This window comes from Colias croceus, chromosome 29 (genome assembly GCF_905220415.1).
Source record: "Colias croceus chromosome 29, ilColCroc2.1".
NCBI classification, from domain to species: domain Eukaryota; kingdom Metazoa; phylum Arthropoda; class Insecta; order Lepidoptera; family Pieridae; genus Colias; species Colias croceus.
The window spans coordinates 3,739,000-3,760,082 of record NC_059565.1 but is presented as its reverse complement, the minus strand read 5'-3'; the positions used below and the strand labels follow the sequence as shown (position 1 = coordinate 3,760,082).

Sequence of the window (21,083 nt, the reverse complement as noted above, 5' to 3'; positions counted from 1 at the left end):
TCATTACGTTAAATTACAATTTTACCGACTGTAGTAATAATAGTGTAATGATTACTATTATGATAACTAGAATAATTATATTTTCCTATATTTTTATACAAGCAGAGCAAACACCAATTATTCATAACAATGGACTTAATAATTTCTATAGTAGGATAAAAACTGATATTAGGTATAGCCAAACATTTGAATAGATTTTTTGGATTACTCTAAGATCAATCATTAATAATAGAATCACACGGATTAATTTACATAAAATACTTGCTTATTAAGAGTTTATTATTCATATTAAAAAATAACTAACGATCCGAAATATGAGTACTTATAGCCTTTTATATATTTTTCATGTTCCCTGTTGCAAAAAAATAATAATATTATAAATTTATATAAATAATAATACTTTATATACAATGTAGTAAATAAAATCAAGCATATGACAGCACGTATAACTTATTAAATTTTTTTAGTTGCACAATTTTTAATTTTTATTTGTAAACGAAATGTAATCGTTTTATATTCAATTTCATGTAAGTATGTGTGTGTTAAATGCATTTTGCAAAAATGCAACTGTTCGCTGAAACATTGTTGAATGAATTTAATGACATCATTCCTCATACTTGGCATCATTGGGAATGCTTCCCAATTCATAACATGACTTCTTTCTCTAACCTTGCATTGTCGATATCTATTTTTAATTCCGAAACAAAAATATCGATATACTATGTACAGCGCTACAATGTCATTGGACCGCCATATTGAATAGTTTATTTGAAAATCGAATACTGTCGAAAGCGCGCGTTCGAAATCGCGGGCGTTTGATTTTTTTTTCGATTTACGGACTATGGAAATATATAGTGCTGTGTGTGTGTATTGTGATTTTTTTTATCTGTGCAAGGCATGATTTTAAGCGTGAGTAATTAAATTATTTACTTATTTTTAATTAAATTAAATAATTATATTATAAAGTAGGTTCTATTGTTATCTGAAATATCTAACTTTTTATCAAAACTAACGACTTATAACAATAAGTTAACGGTTATGAAAATGTAATATTTAAATGGAATATATTATTATGAGCATGTGTGCGTTTATGTATACTTGTGTGTATAGTAATTTGTGATCTATTAAAATAATTGAACGTGAAGGTTTGTATTAAAGTAATAGTTATTATTTGTTTAAATAAACTAAACAATGGGCGGATGTACTTATAGAAAAATATCGAATAATATATTTCTATTATTACAGCTGTGCTCCGCGGTTTTACCCGCATTGCTCCACTCCTGTTGGTCTTAGCGTGATGATATATAGCCTGTATATAACCTTCCTCGATTAATGGGCTATCTAACAACTAAAGAATTTTTCAAATCGGACCAGTAGTTAGAGATTAGCGCGTTCAAACAAACAAACAAACAAACTACAACACCAAATTGGATGAGATTTTAATAGAAAATAGTTAAAAATTCATGACTTTGATAGTCATGGCACAGCTCATGCTACATTTTAGAAAAATCAATCTCTAAAGAGATGAAAGTTAAACCTCGGGACCCAACTAGTCTAATATATAATGTAGATACTTATTCTTATTAAATTCCTTAGAATCGGCTTGACCGCTTCTTATGATAGTGTGCATATCGGATAGGTCCGAAAATAGGACAACATCTGTTTTTCGTACCCCTAATTGATAAGAGTAAGGCAGAACAACGTTTGCCGGGACAGCTAGTAGGGTAGTAGGTACCTATCACTAAAACGTACCTACTTACTACCTTTCCGCCCGCGGCATCGCCCGCGTTTATAAAGAAAAACCCGCATGTTCCCGTTCCCATGGGATTTCCGGGATAAAACCTATCCTATGTGTTAATCCAATATACCCTCTATATGTGTGCCAAATTTCATTGTAATCGATTCAGTAGTATTTGCGTGAAAGAGTAACAAACATACACATACACATCCATCCTCACAAACTTTCGCATTATAATATTAGCAGGATACCTACAATGAAAACTAATCTATAATAGGCATTAAATTAAAGTGAATATGGGCAATTTAGTACAGACAGTATAAAGTCTAGATAAACATAGTATGACTCATTAATTTTCCCCCGTCATCTAAGTTGCCTGGTAGAGATCGCTGTCAGCGATAAGGCCGTCTGTACATTGTTGAACCTTTTAAATTATGTCCACTATACGATAAATTATACATCTTAACATTATAAAAAAACAGTTTAAAAATCTTATGTAAGTAATTAGTGTATTCTGTATTGTCACCGATCCTTGATAAGTGTACAAAGTGTAAAAAAGTGGGTCAAAATCGAGTCAGGAGTCGGTTATATGCAAACATACAGGTGAAGCTAATAAAAGCGTGTTAAAAATACTATAATATACAAATCAGAAATCAGCCTGTGGTCCTAAATCGATACTAATATTATAAGGCTGAAGAGTTTGTTTGTTTGAACGCGCTAATCTCAGGTCCGATTTGAAAAATTCTTTCGGTGTTAGATAGCCAATTTATCGAGGAAGGCTATAGGCTATAAATCATAACGCTAAGACCAACAGGAGCGGAGCCACGCGGGTGAATCCGCGGGGCGCAGCTAGTATTAAAATAAACTACTAAACAAAGATTTCAACATTGCATTTTAACCTAATTTTCCGGTTTCATGAGGCGTAAAATTTCATGAATTCGTATGCAATAAATGTATGGAATGTTTGTGTTGGAATTTATTTGGTATGTTTATCTGGGTTACCATACCGATAAGTCTATAACATTATTTATTACCTATAAGTATTCTTACAAAGTTGAATTTACTGGTATTGAAGAAACTTTGTTCAAATCGTGCTACTATTCCATCAATATAAACACATACAGCCTTATAACATCTTATACTGAGTATAAGCTGAGAATAGTCAATATTTTAACAAATAAACATGGTATAAATAAAATTATACTAAGGAAATAGCTAATCATAGTAGCGTTATACCGACCATATGCTATTAATTACAAAAATACTGTAAAAATAGTACGTCATTTGTCTTTATATAATACTAGCTTCCGCCCGCGACTCCGTCCGCGCGGAAAAATTAAGAAAAATTAAGTTTTTTTTTTCTACGTATTTTTCCGGGATAAGAAGTATCCTATTTTATGCCCAGGATAATAAGGTATAATAATTATACCAAGTTTCATCGAAATCGAACCGTTAGTTTTCACTAATTGACGCCTGAACATACAGACAGACAGACAGACAAAAATTTTTTTAATCACATATTTGGGCTTGGTATCGATCCAGTAACACCCCCTGCTATTGCACGCCTCATAAGCGAAGCGTTGAGGTGGGTACTACTGTCACTTCGCGCAAAACATCTGATTTTTCAAACTTAAAATGTCTTTATGTATCATACATTGCACTTGTAAGATAATACATACACACACATATTAAGAAAAAACACTATTTTTAACATTCATGATATTTTTGATGTCATTTTTGTTATTTAAACTAGTTAAAAAACAGTTTAAAAAAGTTCTGTCTTGGACGTCCGTGTGTCTGTATGTGCGGAGGATTTTCTTGTTAACACGATAGCGACCGAAGTACTTTACTAATCGAGTCTTTTTTTTTCTCTTACGCTTGAGTATGCTCAGGAATAGAACCCTTTCATTTTTCAGGGTCTGATTCGATGTGGTTTAATTGTTATTAAATAAACAAAAAAAATATCGACTTTTTTTTATATTTATAGTGTACTCAAAATTTACCATTATAAACTCGATTCTTTATACTATAAGCCAAGGTTTAAAAAAATAAGTTGGTAGTCAGTCCCTTAAACCTGCGCAGTTTCACATCTAGGTGGGGCCACAAGAAAAATAGCTCAATTATTACGGTACCGCTTTCTTTACTTTTCCAACTATTTTGAGACAGTTCAAGAGCATTGGCACATGAGAACAAGTGTATCTACATACTTATATTATATACACCTTTATAAATAATCAATTTTATTGTAAAGGATGAGATTATGAGGCGTGCACTTTAGGATTTTCCAAATTATTTATTTTTTCAATATTTTTAATGTACAGAATTGACCCTTCTACAGATTTATTATATGTATAGATAATATTATAAACTAGCTTCTTTACGTGGCTTCGATCGAGTTTTCTTGAATAGTCAAATTCAATAAAATCTATATATTTTATATTATTTTACAGACTATAAAATTGGATCCATAGAGTTTAGATATTATTTTTTCGTAAGAAACGTAACCTACACTCAAATATTTATGCATATGATAGTAGTAGGTACTAGCTGGTTCCTGCGGCTTCACTTGCTTATATCTTTGAAAAAATTAACTTACCAGTAATCTATTCCATAATGCCATAGATACCAAAGATCGTGAAACAATTGTGAAACTGCAGTTCAATTCCATACAATATTGTTTATTTTATCAATAACATATCCCATTTGCTATTTTATTTACGTTCATTGTTCCAAAGTGTGCTTCGAAATAAACAAACAAATGTTAAGGTAGTAAAGGTGATTTTCCTATCTTATAAAATATGTAAGTAATTTAAATTTATATTACAGGCATTTGTATGCATCCTTCCTACTAATATTATAAATGCGAAAGTTTGTGAGGATGTGTGTGTGTGTGTGTGTTTGTTACTCTTTCACGCAAATACTAATGAACCGATTACAATGAAATGTAGCACACAAATAGAGGGTACTTGGATCAACACATAGGATAGGTTTTAAGCTGGAAATCCCACGGGAAAGGGAACTATGCGAGTTTTCCTTTGAAAACGCGGGCGAAGCCGCGGGCGGACATCTAGTACAATTTCGCATCCCATAATGACAAAAACTAAGAAAGTACCTATCCGTGAATTGTAGCTGAAATAATTTCCGAAATCGATAAAATATAATTTGGAATTTTCTGTTTTACAATCAAATCCATACTAATATTATAAATGCGAAAGTAACTCTGTCTGTCTGTCTGTTACTCAATCACGCCTTAACTACTGAACAAATTTGCATGAAATTTGGTATAGAGATATTTTGATACCCGAGAAAGGTCATAGGCTACTTTTTACCCCGGGAAATAGAATAGGGTTTTATCCCGGAAATACCTACCACGGGAACAGGAACCGATATAGTTCTGTGACGGGAACTATGTGGGGTTTTCTTTGACTGTGCGGGCAAAGCTGCGTGTGGAAAGCTAGTAACAAATATTTTAAACAATAGTTATAATTAACTAGATTTCCGCCCGCGGCTTCGCCCGTGTTTGCAAAGGAAAACCCGCATAGTTCCCGTTCCCGTGGGATTTCCGGGATAAAAACTATCCTATGTGTTAATCCAAGTTACCCTCTATATGTGTGCTAAATTTCATTGTAATCGGTTCAGTAGTTTTTACGTGAAAGAGTAACAAACATCCATACCTCCATACATCCATACAAACTTTCGCCTTTATAATATATATATAAATATATAATATATAATTAATCTATTGACAAGAAGTTCAAACTATTTGTTTTATGACTAAAAGCCAGCTTTACACATATTTACAAAACAGAGCTAGGAGCCAGAAGCAAGCCATATGTTTACATTAACACGTTTTAAGATGATTTCAGGAAAATCAATGTACTTGTGATGTTATTGCAATATCGAGATATCGGTAATGGGAGTATAAATTTACTTTGTTTATAGGTTTTGGTATAGGTAAATAGATAAAATAACTAAATTCGTATGTGCTAAGTAATGCTACAGATTATTATCAAATAGTTAACTACGTAAGTAATCTATATACTAATGTCTAATACTAATCTATATCTATACTAATATTATAAAGCTGAAGAGTTTGTTTGTTTGTTTGTTTGAACGCGCTAATCTCGGGAACTACTGGTCTGATTTGAAAAATTCTTTCGGTGTTAGATAGGTCATTTATCGAGGAAGGCTATAGGCTATATATCATCACGCTACGACCAACAGGAGAGGAGCCACGGGGGTGAAACCGCGCGGAGCTGCTAGTATGTATATAAGAACTAATTCGCAGGCGGGGTCGAATCTGTGTCTATAAAAATCTGTGAAGAACTTTTTACGACTGATATTAAATTTTTTATAACCATTTCAAGATGATACCTACATCTTGTTGAATAACAATTCAATAAATTTAGTTTATAACTAAAAAACCGCGGTTTTACCCGCATTGCTTCGTTCCTATTGGTCTTAGCGTGATGATATAATATATAGCCTATACCTTATAGGCAGGCTATACCTTCCTCGATAAATGGGCTATCTAACACGGAAAGAATTTTTCAAATCGGGCCAGTAATTCCTGAGATTAGCGCGTTCAGCTTTATAATATTAGTAATAGATATATGGGATTCTAACTCTGAAACTATGAATCCCATTACCTTCCAAGGTGGCTATTAAAGTCACGCGATGGTATCTAGTGATTACGTATCCTATGGGCTAATTAAACTTTGATGAAATGCAATGTGACGTATTTGTGTCGAATGGAGCCCGGAATTGGGGCCCCGTTTACTATGTAGTATATCACTATTACTACTTAGTTTAAAACAAAGTCGCTTTCTCTCTCCCTATATTATATGCTTAAATCTTTAAAACTACGCAACTGATTTTGAAGCGGTGTTTTTCAATAGATACCTATAGTGATTCAAGGGGAAATTTATTGGGTTTTAGACAAAGCGGACGAGGCCGCAGGCGGAAAGCTATATTGATAGAACAGTGATGGTTGAGTAGGTATACTAGTTAATACATTTTCGTAGTTTATGTTTAATTCTTATTATTCTGTAGATGGTCTAGAAAGCAGTGTGCTACTTGTAAGTGAAGTATGAGTAAAAAATACTAATGAAATTAAGTCGAAACTGTATATCAATAGATAAGAGTTATAAAAAGAATTTATCGCATACTTTCATGCGCACAATGCTTAACTACATAGGTAGAAAGAAGAAATAATTGTTATTCAAACACAAAAAAACAATAATTATTATATTAAGCATCCTAATATTAGGGCCCCATGAATACGTGGGGCCCCATTTGCACTTAGAAGTTAATTCCCTTTGAAAGATTTTCACTTCACTGTAATCTATTTTGTATTCTAGTATGTATATAATATGATTATAGTAATACAAGTTTAGCATTGAATTATCTGTGGTCTATGTGAAACATGTTCGATCGAATTAAAGAAATAAATTAATGATTGCTTATTTTACTTACTACATAGTATGACTACTACATGATGTAGAGAGCAGTGGTGGCTCAGTGGTGAGACCTCGGACTTCGAATCTATAAGTCCGGGGTTCGAGACCAGGCGAGCGCGCAGGAAATAAATTGATTTTTCAATTTATCTGCGCATGTTGTAACATCACCACTGCTCGAACGGTGAAGGAAAACATCGTGAGGAAACCGACATGTCGATAAAAAAAATAGTTCGACGACATGACGTGTCATCCGCCAACACGCACTTGGCCAGCGTGGTGGATTATGGCCTGTACCCTCATAGGAGGCCCGTGTCCCAGCAGTGGGAACGTATATGGGCTGATGATGATGATAGTATGTAAAACATAATCGCTTGCCGTTGTCTGTCTCTATGTATGCTTAGATCTTCAAACCTATAGGCAACGGATTTTGATGCGTGCTTTTGCAGGCGCATAGAAAATGTATGCGCCTGCAAAAGCACAAATCATGAAAATAATTTACTTATTACCAAAGACGTATCACGTTTATAACTTCAAAAACATAATTTATTACTTTTTATGAAGAGTGTATTCGTTTCATGAAAACATTATGAATTCTAGTAGCGCTGCAGTAAAATTTGGCTCTATCTTCTAGATTATTATTTGGCAACGATTCCTATCTAACAAGTTAGACACCTTTCAAAATAACCTTAAACAGTAGAAATCGTAAATGAAAAATGTACCTATATCTACAAGTTAAGGGAAGATCAGTTAAATGCTTATTGTAGTGTATATTTTACCGGAAATGTATGAAATTAAGGAATTGTATACAAATCCTAGGAAATGTGTACAATTAGTTACGATACCATTTAGGAAATGTATAAAATCTTATATAAAACTAGCTTACCGCCCGCGGCTTCGCCCGCTTTCTCTAAAACGATTTGAGATTTAAACTATCCTATCTCTCAAGTTGGATCGAACTGCACATGGTGTGCGAATTTTATTATAATCGGTTAAGCGGTTTAGGAGTCCATTGAAGACAAACATTGTGACACGAGATTTATATATATTAAGATATTGTTTGAAAGAGTAACAAACACACACATACACATCCTCACAAACTTTCGCATTTATAATATTAGTAGGACTAGTAAGATATTGGTAGGATAGTAGGACTAGATAGATAATTCTATGTCTACGCGAAGTCTGGGCACAGATATATCTATAAAAATAGAAAAAAATTAAACCCATTTCAATACTTCCATGAGAATCGAGCAGGCGATGTGAACTGACATACGGTTCGTGAATTATTTATATGTATCGATTTTACCACCATCCTATCTATTGTGGTGACATCGGTAAATATTATTAGGTCATTAGTTACTGAACGGTTTCGTTTTTTAGAAGGCTTTATTGGGAACTAGCGGTCCGCCCCGGCTTCGCCCGTGGTACATATTCACGTTTTCTCTACATAAGAACCATCCTCGTACTTAAAGGAATATAATAAAAAAAGAATTATCGAAATCGGTTCAGCCGTTCTCGAGTTATGCGCTTTATTACCAACACATTTTGCGATTCATTTTTATTATATATATAAGACTAGCTTACCGCCCGCGGCTTCGCCCGCTTTAAAACGATTTGAAATTTAAACTCAAACTATCCTATCTCTCAAGTTGGATCGAACTGCACATGGTGTGCGAATTTTATTATAATCGGTTATGTGGTTTAGGAGTCCATTGAAGACAAACATTGTGACACGAGATTTATATATATTAAGACTTACCGCCCGCGGCTTCGCCCGCTTTAAAACGATTTGAAATTTAAACTCAAACTATCCTATCTCTCAAGTTGGATCGAACTGCACATGGTGTGCGAATTTTATTATAATCGGTTATGTGGTTTAGGAGTCCATTGAAGACAAACATTGTGACACGAGATTTATATATATTAAGATTATACAAAATGTCGGGAGGTGTTTGTATTTTGTTACCTACCTCTTTTATATGTTCTGTGCTACTAATACACAAAAAATATGATTTATGGTTTTGTAGAAGTTTTAATAATTTTTCGAAATGAACTGTTATGCTTGTAATTTTTTGTGAAGCCAACGGCAACGTAATTACCTAATACGAATACAAATATGTGGTAATTATTTCAAGTAATAGGATACATCTTATTTCAAGAGATTCGTGTTAATCAAACACATATAATTAACTAGGTACCTATATTGAAACATATTTTTGTCAAAAAGTAAGTTTTTTTTTTATTGATATAAAAATCTTTGCTTTTACAAATTTTCGCCAAACCACACCCCGGACACTCCATACAAAATTATAGTTTTGACAGTCACACTGTACCTAGAGACTGCAAATGTGTGTGTAAACTCTTTATGGTTGGCACATTTGTGACTAGCGTAAAAAAAAATTCGCGTTTTTCTGATGAAATACATCCGTAAACAGCACAATATCTAACCATTTTCTACGAAAAACGATAATCACAAATCCAAAATAATAAAATTGCTTTAAGTCAATTTGATTAATGTTGTCAATCTTCGTTGCGTTTCGTCTAAAGACGTCGTTGGTATCGTCCTTGCGGGGAAATGGGTACCATAACATGTCTGATCGTGCGGGGTGAGGTAAGTGTTTAATTTTGGCGGGAGGCGGAGAGTGTCCGTTCTGTAGCGTTTAGCTACTATTATGTATTCTGTGGCCAAGCTGTAGAGCAGTTTGTTGGCAATGCGCTCCTATTACTAATATTACAAACCGCTTTAAATACATACATATTAGATAGTATAAAACAAAGTCTACAAAGTATAAAACAAAGTCACTTTCTCTGTATGCCTAAGTCTCCAAAACCAAGCAACGGACCTCGGTGCAATCTCTCTTCAATAGTTAGAGTGATTCAAGAGGAAGGTTTTAGTACAATATATTAGAATCTATATTCTACTCGGTTTCAGCCAACGCGGGCGAAGCCGCGGGCGGAAATTATATTCTCACACTTGTTCTAGTCAAATGAGTTTTATCAACCTAATGGATTAAAAATATTTTAAGTAAAGGTATAATTACTATGCTTCGAATTTAAAACCTTATTCTGTCATTGTAGAACAATAATTATAATATAGGGTCAGTACCTATGTATAAATGCTTAAATAATTTAAAAATAGTCACTAATAACTACGGAAGTATGTGAACATTTTGTGACCAATTTCGTAAAGGTTCGATATTTGGACAGTTAAATATTCAACTCGTTTATTACCCTTTAGTTAATATTAAGTAATAGCTTGATGTCGTTAACTTAATAGTATTGATCGAAAGTATATTTTTAACACGCATAGATAGCTTCACATGTATGTATGTATGTTTGAATGTAATTGACTCAATTTTGACCCACTTTTAACGGAGAGATGGAGTTTCTTGCCGGTTCTTCTCCATAGATACTGCTTTCCGAATCGGTGGTAAATGTGAAAAATATGTAAAAATATGACGTTTCAAAAGTGCTTCTCGAAGGAGTCTAATTGAATAATTAATAAATGTTTGAGTTTGATTTACTATTACTATTAGGTAGGTACTATTTGCTAGGTTTCCGCCCGCGGCTTCACCCGCGCAGTCAAAGAAAAACCCGCATAGTTCCCGTTCCCGTGGGATTTCCGGGATTGCGTCATTTTCCCGGGATAAAAAGTAGCCTATATCGTTTCTCGGGTATCAAAATATCTCCATACCAAGTTTCATGAAAATTAGTTCAGTAGTTTAGGCGTGATTGAGTAACAGACAGACAGACAGAGTTACTTTCGCATTTATAATATTAAATATTATAGTAAGTATGGATCAAGGATCGGTGACAATACAATAATTTAATGAGTCTATCTTATTGTCCTAAATAATAAAAGAGAGCGTGTGTATGTTCTATTAATAGAGTAAAATTTAAATGTAGTGTCATGGCAATACCGTCACGCCATGGAGTAAGGAGACGATTTTGGGTAACTTTGAATCTTGCCAAAGAAGTTTCATCTATGACACGTGTGCTTGGCACATAGGCTCTTTTTTAAAACTATAATATTTAAGATTGTTAAGGGGTCAATTTTCAATAAATATTTAATTGCTCTATTAATAGACTTAATAATAGTATATTTTGAGTGTGTGTCCTACTTTCGACAATCCTACTCGTGTTATGAATAGGTAACTATTAAAGTATCAAACTTGATGACATATTCATCACGCTACGACTAACGAGTGCCTTGGTAGTAATATTTTTGGGAACGAAGTTCCATTTGGCGCGTTGCGAAAGCGGGCTAGACGGAATTATGACCAAAAGTTGTAACGACACTTTTTGCTATAGTTGTAAGCCGAAGCGTGCGCGTCTGTCTCTTTCTCTCATAGAACTTCGTTCCATCTGGATTCTGGGTGTCCCTTGACATCTCTCAAGTTTTTATAAAAACTGGTCGTTGTTTATTTATTTATTTATTTATAATACTTCATTGTACATTTATCAGGAATTGAAAAGAAATGAACGCATAAACTTGGAAAGGGTACAACAATAACAATAGCGGCCTTATTGCCTAAAGCAATCTCTTCCAGGCAACCATAAAAATAAAGGACATGTAAGACAATGGTAAAAGCGAAGTTGTGTTTAATTTATAGTCCATATTTTTTCAGGTTAAACCATGGAAAATGGCGATTATCAAGAGATAACCGTGAAAAAGGTGAACCTCAGCCATCGAGCGTTCGACAGATTCGGTCAAGGTTTGGACAGGGTTGGCCACGTTGGACGATTGGAGCCAAATCTATTGGATCGGATTACCTTTGAAAGCGAGAGGTTTAAAGGGAGTCATAGTGAATCGTCGTCTAGACGGAATAGTGATGATGGAGGGAGGGCTAAAAAGGAGGGATTTAGACTGGGTAAGAATATTAATGAAAAATAATAATTTTTATTTAGTAAGAATGGTAATAGTAAGTGTAATTGTATTATTAAATTTCATGTGTAACTGTAACTAACCTTATAATACATATAATTACGAAAATTTTTTAATATTTAAAATACCATCACAAACTTATTAGGTATTTTAATGAACTAAATGTTAATAAAAATGCTGCAATATAATTTTCTTATTTAATCACAACAATAATATGTACTATATTGTCAGTACCAAATATATTTAGGTCTCCATTCTATTATATCAGTTCAAAAACAACAATAACTCTAGATGGTACGAGCTCAGAGCCACCAACCGCATGTATAACAAGTCACAACGCGTGGAACGACCTAGCAAGTTCCACCTCTACCACTAGAACGGAACTTAGCCTGTCTGATACTGCTGTTGATGATCAGGTATTTCGTAACTTATTGGTATATTATTTGTCCATAGAAATTAAAAAAACAATCTCCCATTTTTCATCTATCTTTAAGAGCGGCTTCGTGTTTTTACCCGCATTGCTCCGCTCCTGTTGGTCTTAGCGTAATGATATATAGCTAGCCTTCCTCGATAAATGCTAGGCTATCATACACCGAAAGAATTTTTCAAATCGGATCAGTAGTTCCTAGATTAGCGCGTTCAAACAAACAAACTCTTCAGCTTTATAATATTGAGTATAAATTAAAAATAATATTTTACTTATTCTATACTAATAATTAATAGAGGAAAGGAAATAAATAAAAGATATTTTAAATATATTATAATTTCCCAGTTACCAAGACGACGAAGCCACGACCTAACCCTCCCCGGGACTCCCCTCCACAGAGTCCCGTGGAAATCAGCAGATAGTCTAGCTTCTGAAACCGCTTTTGGCACGTCATTGGCTAATATTATTGAAAGTCCTGTTAATAAGGTAATTATTAAAATGAAGAATTATTATAATTATAGAGAAATAATACATTTTTTACACGCTTTTATTAGCTTCACCTGTATGTATTTAACCGACTTTAGACTCGATTATGAACCAATTATAAACGGACATACATAATATAAATTTATACAGAATAGAAAAAAATCGATCACGAGGCGGGACTCGAACCCGCATCCGCGCCATTCCGGGCGGACATATTTAATTCGAACTTTATACACTTATCAAGCGGTGACAATACAACAATTTCATGAATTTAATAGTTTTTAATTTATTTTTTAACTATAATAATTACATATTATTCCAATAGATTGACTTACTATAAACAACTTGACTCACAATCGACTATTAAAAGGTCGTCAACATGTGAGAGCAGCAGTACACAACAATCATTTAAATTAAAACCTTATTTCGAAGCAATTACGTTAATATTGTATCGCTCATTTGAAAACTCTGCCTAATCTAACGTGCAGGCAGAGTTTTGCTTCGAACACTTTTGTTTATTAAAATTGCTACCACTTTAAAAAATAGTTGATTTATTTCATGAAATATGTTTATATTATTTTTATAAAATATTTATTTTGATTTGCAGAGCGTGCCGTTCATAGAACCAAATGACAAAAAGGTATGCTTGTTATTTATAAAGTACAATCATAAACCAGTATATTATGTTGTATGTTACGCAGTATTTAATTGTTTCAAAAAGCAGTATATGTACAGTATGTTTCGGTTAGGAAATATATAGTTATATAATGACTTAATTAAAAATCAGTTTTAAATCGATAAAGTAGTTTTGAGTTTATACAAACAAACAAAAATCCATATTAACTTTCATCTTTATAATTTAGACCTTGACCTTAATTTAAAGCTTAACGTCAGGCGAGATTGTGGTCAAACGCTTCCCTATACTAAATAAAAAAAAAATAGAGTCGACATAGAAAACATAATTTTCCATAGGTAAGTCTTCGCGACGATTTACACTCAAGAGACAGTTCAGAAGAGAGACGACGCCGCGGTTGGAGGCTAGTCAGAAATGTGACGTCAGCAGCTAGTGCTTTTATACCGAAGTTTAGGGATCCTATGCCTGGCACACCGTTGCCTAATAATGAGGTAAATTCTGTAAAAATGTTTGATTGATTGATTGTTTTTTTTTTTTGTTTGTCTGGTTGATTGTTTTTTTTTATTATTTGATTGACTGTACGTTATAATTTGTTTGATTTTTACTTTTACACGTGAAAACCACTGAACGGATTTTGATAATACTTAGCAATGATGTAGTTTATGTACCAGAATAGTGATATTTCTATGCTTACATATTTGGTAAGCATAGAAATATCACTATTGCGGGTAGAATCGAGGGTGAAATCTGCCACAACTAGATAAAAATCAAACCCCTATATTTTCATGAAATAAATAAAGATTACTTAAAATTAATGCTTTTTCTTGTATTTTACAGCCTATACCAGAGAATAAAGATTCTGAAACACAAAACGATAATAAACCAACATTTCCGACTTATCCAAATGAGAAAGAAGATGTCGGTGAAACTAGTCTCGAAGTAAGTATCGATAGCTATAAAGAAAACTGTTGATTAGATGCAACAAAATTAATAAGAAAAAAAAAACATTAAAAATCTCGACGGCTTGACTGACTACACTGACTTGACTGTTTTATTGTTCTCATCCCCATCCTCATCCTCACCCTCATCCCCATCCCCATCCTCATCCTCATCCTCATCCTCATCTTCATCCTCATCTTCAATCTTAAATCTTCTATTTTCAAGGGTCTAGACCCCGATTCCTTAATGTTCCGGGATGGCAGGCGTCGTGTGGACATGGTACTTGCGTATGAAGAGGAGGACTATGGGGTCATGACTGAGGCTGAGGCTAAAAAACGAGATCATAGACGGACTTTTCAGGTATATATTTTGTATTATTGTCATTATCTCAACACCATCACTTACATATTCATTATTATCAAATTAATAATATTTAAGAATTTCGTGTAAAAGTTAATGACAAAAGAATGCTCCACAAACACTATCATATTATTACTCCAATTTTTATTTATAATTATTATGTATGCAAGGTATGCAACTTACAATAATTATAATTAATAAATTAAAATCTAATTATTACAATAAAAATTATGAAGTTAAGAAGTAGGTTTCACAGCACGACTGACCCGCGTTCTTAACATCTTTTATATATAAACATTAAAAGGGTATTTGTAAAAAAAACGTCTAATAATACACGTGAATAAAGCTACTTATAAGTACTTTAGTACTTTATGCACTTTTAGTACTTTATGATAAGAAAATAAAATCCAGATATTAACTGCGAATATTACTTATTTAAAAAAGAGCGTGTATGCCGAGCACACGTGTCAGAAGTGAAACTTCTTTGGCCAAAATTCAGACGGTATTGCCTAACGCTTCCATAAAATTATACTCTCAACGCGCCTAAAGAAGTTTCACTTCAAAATAATTATCTAATAATACATTTTCTTATTACAGGAAAACCTAATAAAAGAAGGTCTAGAACTAGAACTAGAAAACAAATGTCTATCCTTCGATGGAAAGACTTGGTTCCTCAAAATCCACATTCCATGGAAGACTGAGATGAGATTAGCCGAAGTGATCGGCATGAAGTTGCCTACGAAGAGATTCATAACTATATCTGTTAGAGCTTGGGTATGTTTATTTTTTTTTTTTTTTTTGATTAAACAAATATTCTCACAATATACTCACAAAATATTGACTCACAATCTTGACTCACAAAGTTGACGTACTATAAACAACTATACTCACAATATACTCACAAAAAATTGACTCAAAAAGTTGACGTACTATAAACAACTATACTCACAATATACTCACAAAAAATTGACTCACAATCTTGACTCACAAAGTTGACGTACTATAAACAACTATACTCACAATATACTCACAAAAAAATGACTCACAATGTTGACTCACAAAGTTGACGTACTATAAACAACTATACTCACAATATACTCACAAAAAATTTACTCACAATCTTGACTCACAAAGTTGACGGACTATAAACAACTATACTCACAATATACTCACAATCTTGACTCACAAAGTTGACGTACTATAAACAACTTAACTCACAATATAATAACTAGAATCACTATTAAAATGCTATAACGTCAATAAAATTAATTAATCTTTTATTTTATAATACTGTTTTTTTTTAAGAGCAAAGAGTTAAATAAAACAGAATACTAATAAAGAACGAAATAATTATGGTTATCAATTAAATGATTATATATATTTTTAATTATTAAGTTTTTAAAATTATTAAACATCTTGGTATTATTAACAATAAAATAATGACAGAGCGACGAAAAACAAGCGGAAAAAGATAAGAAATTCTACACAAAATGGCGACGAAAATGGAAGCAATTATATGAATATGAACACAGTAGAATCGAACCTGAACCTTCGTTTTTCACAGCCACTGAACGTCCGGGAGTAAGAAGGGAGGAACAGTAAGTTTTTACTTATGATATACTAGCTTTCCACCCGCGGCTTCGTCTGCGTTTTCCAACAAAAACCCGCATTATTCCCGTTCCCGTGGGATTTCCGGGATAAAACCTATCCTATGTTTTAATCCAAGTTACCTTCTACATGTGTGCTAAATGTCATTGTAATCGGTTCAGTAGTATTTGCGTGAAAGAGTAATAAACATAAACACACACATCCATCCTCACAAACTTTCGCATTTATAATATTAGTAGGATAGGATTTTGAATTAACATTTTCATTTTCCATGTAATACTAGCTTTCAGCACGCGGTTTCGCTTCCTTGGTAAATGAAAATTAACAGTTACCTCTACCTCTGAATACAAAAACACAATGTTTTCTTTCAAACATGGCATTTTTTAAAATCAAAAAACAAAAATGGCGGCCGTTCCAAGGGGGGAGGGGTAGACCCCTCTTAAGGACTTAAATCGTGGTTGAAATGGTCTATTCTAAACGTCTTTCAAATATCGCTAGTACGTAACCAAACACACTGTATAACTCTATCTAACGGAATTTATAAATTTCGGAATAATTCGAGTGCGCACAATTAGATATTATTTTTATAGTTGTTTGGCCAAAAGCCCACAACCATGGTTTAATTTCCCAGTAATGGGCGAGGTATTATTACCAAAATAAAATAAAATAAAATAAAATCCATACTAATATTATAAATGCGAAAGTAACTCTGTCTGTCTGTCTGTCTGTTACTCAATCACGCCTTAACTACTGAACCAATTTGCATGAAATTTGGTATAGAGATATTTTGATACCCGAGAAAGGACATAGGATAGGTTTTATCCTGGAAATCCCACGGGAACGGGAACTATGCGGGTTTTTCTTTGACTGCGCGGGCGATGCCGCGGGTGGAAAGCTAGTTTATTATATATGTAACACAATATTATTTAATTTCAGATTTCTAGTCAAAGACCGACACACGCAGTTCTCGCCGGCACAACGCAGTTTGTTGGTCATGCAGATTTTATTAAGGGCTCGATATGATAATAATGAGACTAAGGTAAATAAAAATTTTTAGTAAAAATAATAAAAATAAGGTTTAAACTAAATATTTTATGTATCGTGTTAGTAACAACTGCATCTGATATGCTAAATTTTATTAAAATCGGTTCAGTAATTTAGAAGATAGCGGAATAATTGAACGTGACACAATTTATATATTAAGATTATTGTTATTTGTCTCTTGTTACATTTTTTCCATAATATAAATAATATACATATACATGCAATACAGCAGACTCATCATTTTATTCGGATTTTTGATACAATCGCATTCGATTTTTTTTCTCACAAACAATCTCTTCATAATAATATCGCCCGCGTTTTCAAAGAAAACCCGTTCCCGTAAGATTTCCGGAATAAAACCTATCCTATGTCCTTTCTCGGGTATCAAAATATCTCCATACCAAATTTCATGAAAATTGGTTCAGTAGTTTAGGCGTGATTGAGTAACAGACAGACAGACAGAGTTACTTTCGCATTTATAATATTAATATATGGATGTTGATGATGATGTTGATAATGATGAATATGATTAGAATGTTATCGATGATGATAATACATATTTTTAGATGGGAATTCGAAGGCTACTAAATGATGGAACCTATTTAGCATGTTTTCCACTGCATGAGGGTAGATATGATTCAGACAGTACTGATAAATCACAGACAGACAGACGGGTAAGTGCTTATTAGTAATTAATTTGTATTAATTATTTATTTGTATTTATTTATTAATTTGTATTGTAATTTGTATTATTAATTTATTTGTATTTATTATTTATTTGTATTTATTATTTATTTGTATTTATTTATTAATTTGTATTTCTAATTTGTATTTTATTATTTTAATCGTGACGTTATAAAAATTATTTCCAGTTCTTAAGATATTGTTAAAAAAAATAATATTATTTCTTTGGCAAGATTCAAAGATTCAAATTATAGCCTTACTCCATGACGTGATGGTATTGCCATGACGCGACCTTCAAATTTTACTCTCAATGCGCCTGAAGAAGTTTACTTAAAAAAAGTGTATTATGTCTTATTTTACTTTCAGTTGCTGTACTTAGAATGGGCCCGACCGTGCAAATGGTATAAGAAACAACCTTTATGGCTTGTTAGAAGGTATTTCTATAATTAAAAAAATGTCATTTGAAAATTATTGTACATTTTAAATCTATACTAATATTATAAAGCTGAAGAGTTTGTTTGAACGCGCTAATCTCAAGAACTACTGGTCCGATTTGAAATATTATTTCGTTGTTAGATAGCCCATTTATCGAGGAAGGCTATATTATATCATCACGCTAAGACCAACAGGAACGGAGCCACGCGGGTGAATCCGCGGAGCGAAGCTTGTTTAAAAATAATGTAACACTTAGATTTTACACTCACTATGGACGTACTATAAACAACTCAACTCACAATCCCCTATTAAAAGGTCGCCAAAAATGTAGGTAAAAATACACGCTTTGTATTGCTTTAGAAAATTTTTGAGCGTGATTGTCTATAGCTAGTTGTTTATTATATGTCAATAATACTCATGCAAACAAAGCATTGTACAGACCCATATTATCATATACTAGTTGCGCTCCGCGGTTTCACCCGCATTGCTCCGCTCCTGTTGGTCTTAGCGTGATGATATAGCCTATAGCCTTCCTCGATAAATGGGCTATCTAAAACCGAAATTTTTCAAATCGGTCCAGTATTTCCCGAGATTAGCGCGTTCAAACAAACAAACTCTTCAGCTTTATAATATTAGTATAGATTAGACTTCTAGAAGCGTAGATTTACCATATAACATACATATAATAATATAGTTTATTATTCCTAGGTATTTTGGCGAGAAAATTGCATTATATTTTTGCTGGCTCGGCTTCTATACAAAGATGTTATATGCCCCAGCCATAGTTGGAACATTATGTTTTTTGTATGGTCTGGCTAGTATGGACTCTGGGGATAATATACCGAGGTAAGTTTTACTGGATGTGTAGAGGAGGGTTAGGTTTTTTGTCTGTATGTGTGGGTATATGGATGTTTGTGTATGTACGGGTTAGAGTTTAGACTTCGATTTGTGTATGTAATATGTATCGATGTTAGAAAAGATATGTACATAGGTAAATATGGATGTTTGAATGAATGTATGGATGTTAGAATAGAAATTTAAAAAAATATGTTTAAATGGATGTATAAATAGACGCTTTGTAGTAAATTGTTAGATGTTATTTAGAGAATTTTAAAGAAAAGAAATACATGAGATATATTGTTCGATATAAAGTGTTCATATGTAAAATGTATCGATGGATGTTTGAATGTATGTATGAATAGACGCTCGACTGTATAGTAAATTATTAAATTAAACGTTATTTGTATCGATCAACTAACGTTCGTATTATTTAGCATCTTAAATGGTTGCCTGGTAGAGATAACCGCATAGTGTTTAAGCTGTTTTGGGCGACAACATATTGTTTCTTTACTTTGAATTTGGTTTTTATCACAGACATCATTATTCTATACTAGTTTAAATACTATAAAGTATTACACAAATTAAAAAACTTCTTCTTTTTTTATTTTAACTACTTTTGTATTTATTTCTTCAAACTTTACACATTTTTGATTATATTGTAACATTTTTAGCCAAGAAATATGCGACGGCAAGGGCCCAGGCAATACAACTCTATGTCCCCTTTGTGACAAAGCGTGTCAATACCAACGTCTATCTGATTCCTGTCTTTTTGCCAAACTGAGTTATCTCTTTGATAACCCCGCTACTGTATTCTTCGCTATTTTCATGTCTTTCTGGGGTAAGTAACTTTTATTCACATTGTTGTATACAATAAAGATGTGTGGACCTAGTGTTGAACCTTGGGGGACGCCTTTGAAAATTTAATGGAATTTGTGAGCTAAAATTTGTAGTTGGTTATCTATTAATGACGATGATGACTATGAAGTAAATAAATACATACCTATATATTGTATAAACCTTTTGTTCAATTTTAGTGTGTATATTAATGTATACACTATATCTAATGTCTTTTATAATATTTTAAAATTCAATAATATAATTTATTAACTCAATAGTTATTTTTATTTCAGCGACAACATTCTTAGAATTATGGAAACGAAAGCAATCCGTCTTAAGATGGGAATGGGATTTAGGTGGTGTTGATCAAGTAAGGATAAATTTTTATTATATCCTAGCTTTTCGCCCGCGTCTACGCCCGCGTTTTCAAAGGAAAACCCGCATAGTTCGCATTTCCGGGATAAAATCTATCCTATGTGTTAATCCAAGTTACCCTCCATAATATGTGTGCTAAATTCATTGTAATCGGTTCAGTAGTTTATGCGTGAAAAACATACATACATACATATATATACAAACCTTTCCTCTTTATAATATTAGTATTTTATATGTATAAACATACTGAAATATAATGAAAGCATACTGAAAGATAATAAATACATACTACGAACTATTGATGTCGGTGACAAGCACTAAGCACTTAGTAT

General features: G+C 32.9%; 1 protein-coding gene across 4 annotated transcripts in view; it reads left to right on the top strand.

Annotated features, from left to right (window-relative positions):
- The first annotated feature begins 789 nt into the window (after positions 1-789).
- The window catches only part of LOC123704434 (anoctamin-4), a 33,217-nt gene continuing 12,923 nt past the window's right edge, over positions 790-21,083 (top strand). For all 4 annotated transcript variants that reach the window (XR_006753128.1, XR_006753129.1, XM_045652823.1 and 1 more), the window contains exons 1-16: positions 790-909; positions 11,826-12,068; positions 12,374-12,498; positions 12,855-12,995; positions 13,603-13,635; positions 13,968-14,120; positions 14,467-14,568; positions 14,794-14,928; positions 15,526-15,702; positions 16,375-16,526; positions 17,473-17,575; positions 18,147-18,254; positions 18,631-18,698; positions 19,408-19,545; positions 20,211-20,377; positions 20,670-20,746. Coding sequence is in view for 2 of the 4 variants with exons in the window: in XM_045652823.1 (XP_045508779.1) it covers positions 11,834-12,068; positions 12,374-12,498; positions 12,855-12,995; positions 13,603-13,635; positions 13,968-14,120; positions 14,467-14,568; positions 14,794-14,928; positions 15,526-15,702; positions 16,375-16,526; positions 17,473-17,575; positions 18,147-18,254; positions 18,631-18,698; positions 19,408-19,545; positions 20,211-20,377; positions 20,670-20,746 (1,914 nt within the window). In the remaining 2 variants the exon portion in view is untranslated. The remainder of the gene's footprint in view (positions 910-11,825; positions 12,069-12,373; positions 12,499-12,854; positions 12,996-13,602; positions 13,636-13,967; positions 14,121-14,466; positions 14,569-14,793; positions 14,929-15,525; positions 15,703-16,374; positions 16,527-17,472; positions 17,576-18,146; positions 18,255-18,630; positions 18,699-19,407; positions 19,546-20,210; positions 20,378-20,669; positions 20,747-21,083) is intronic.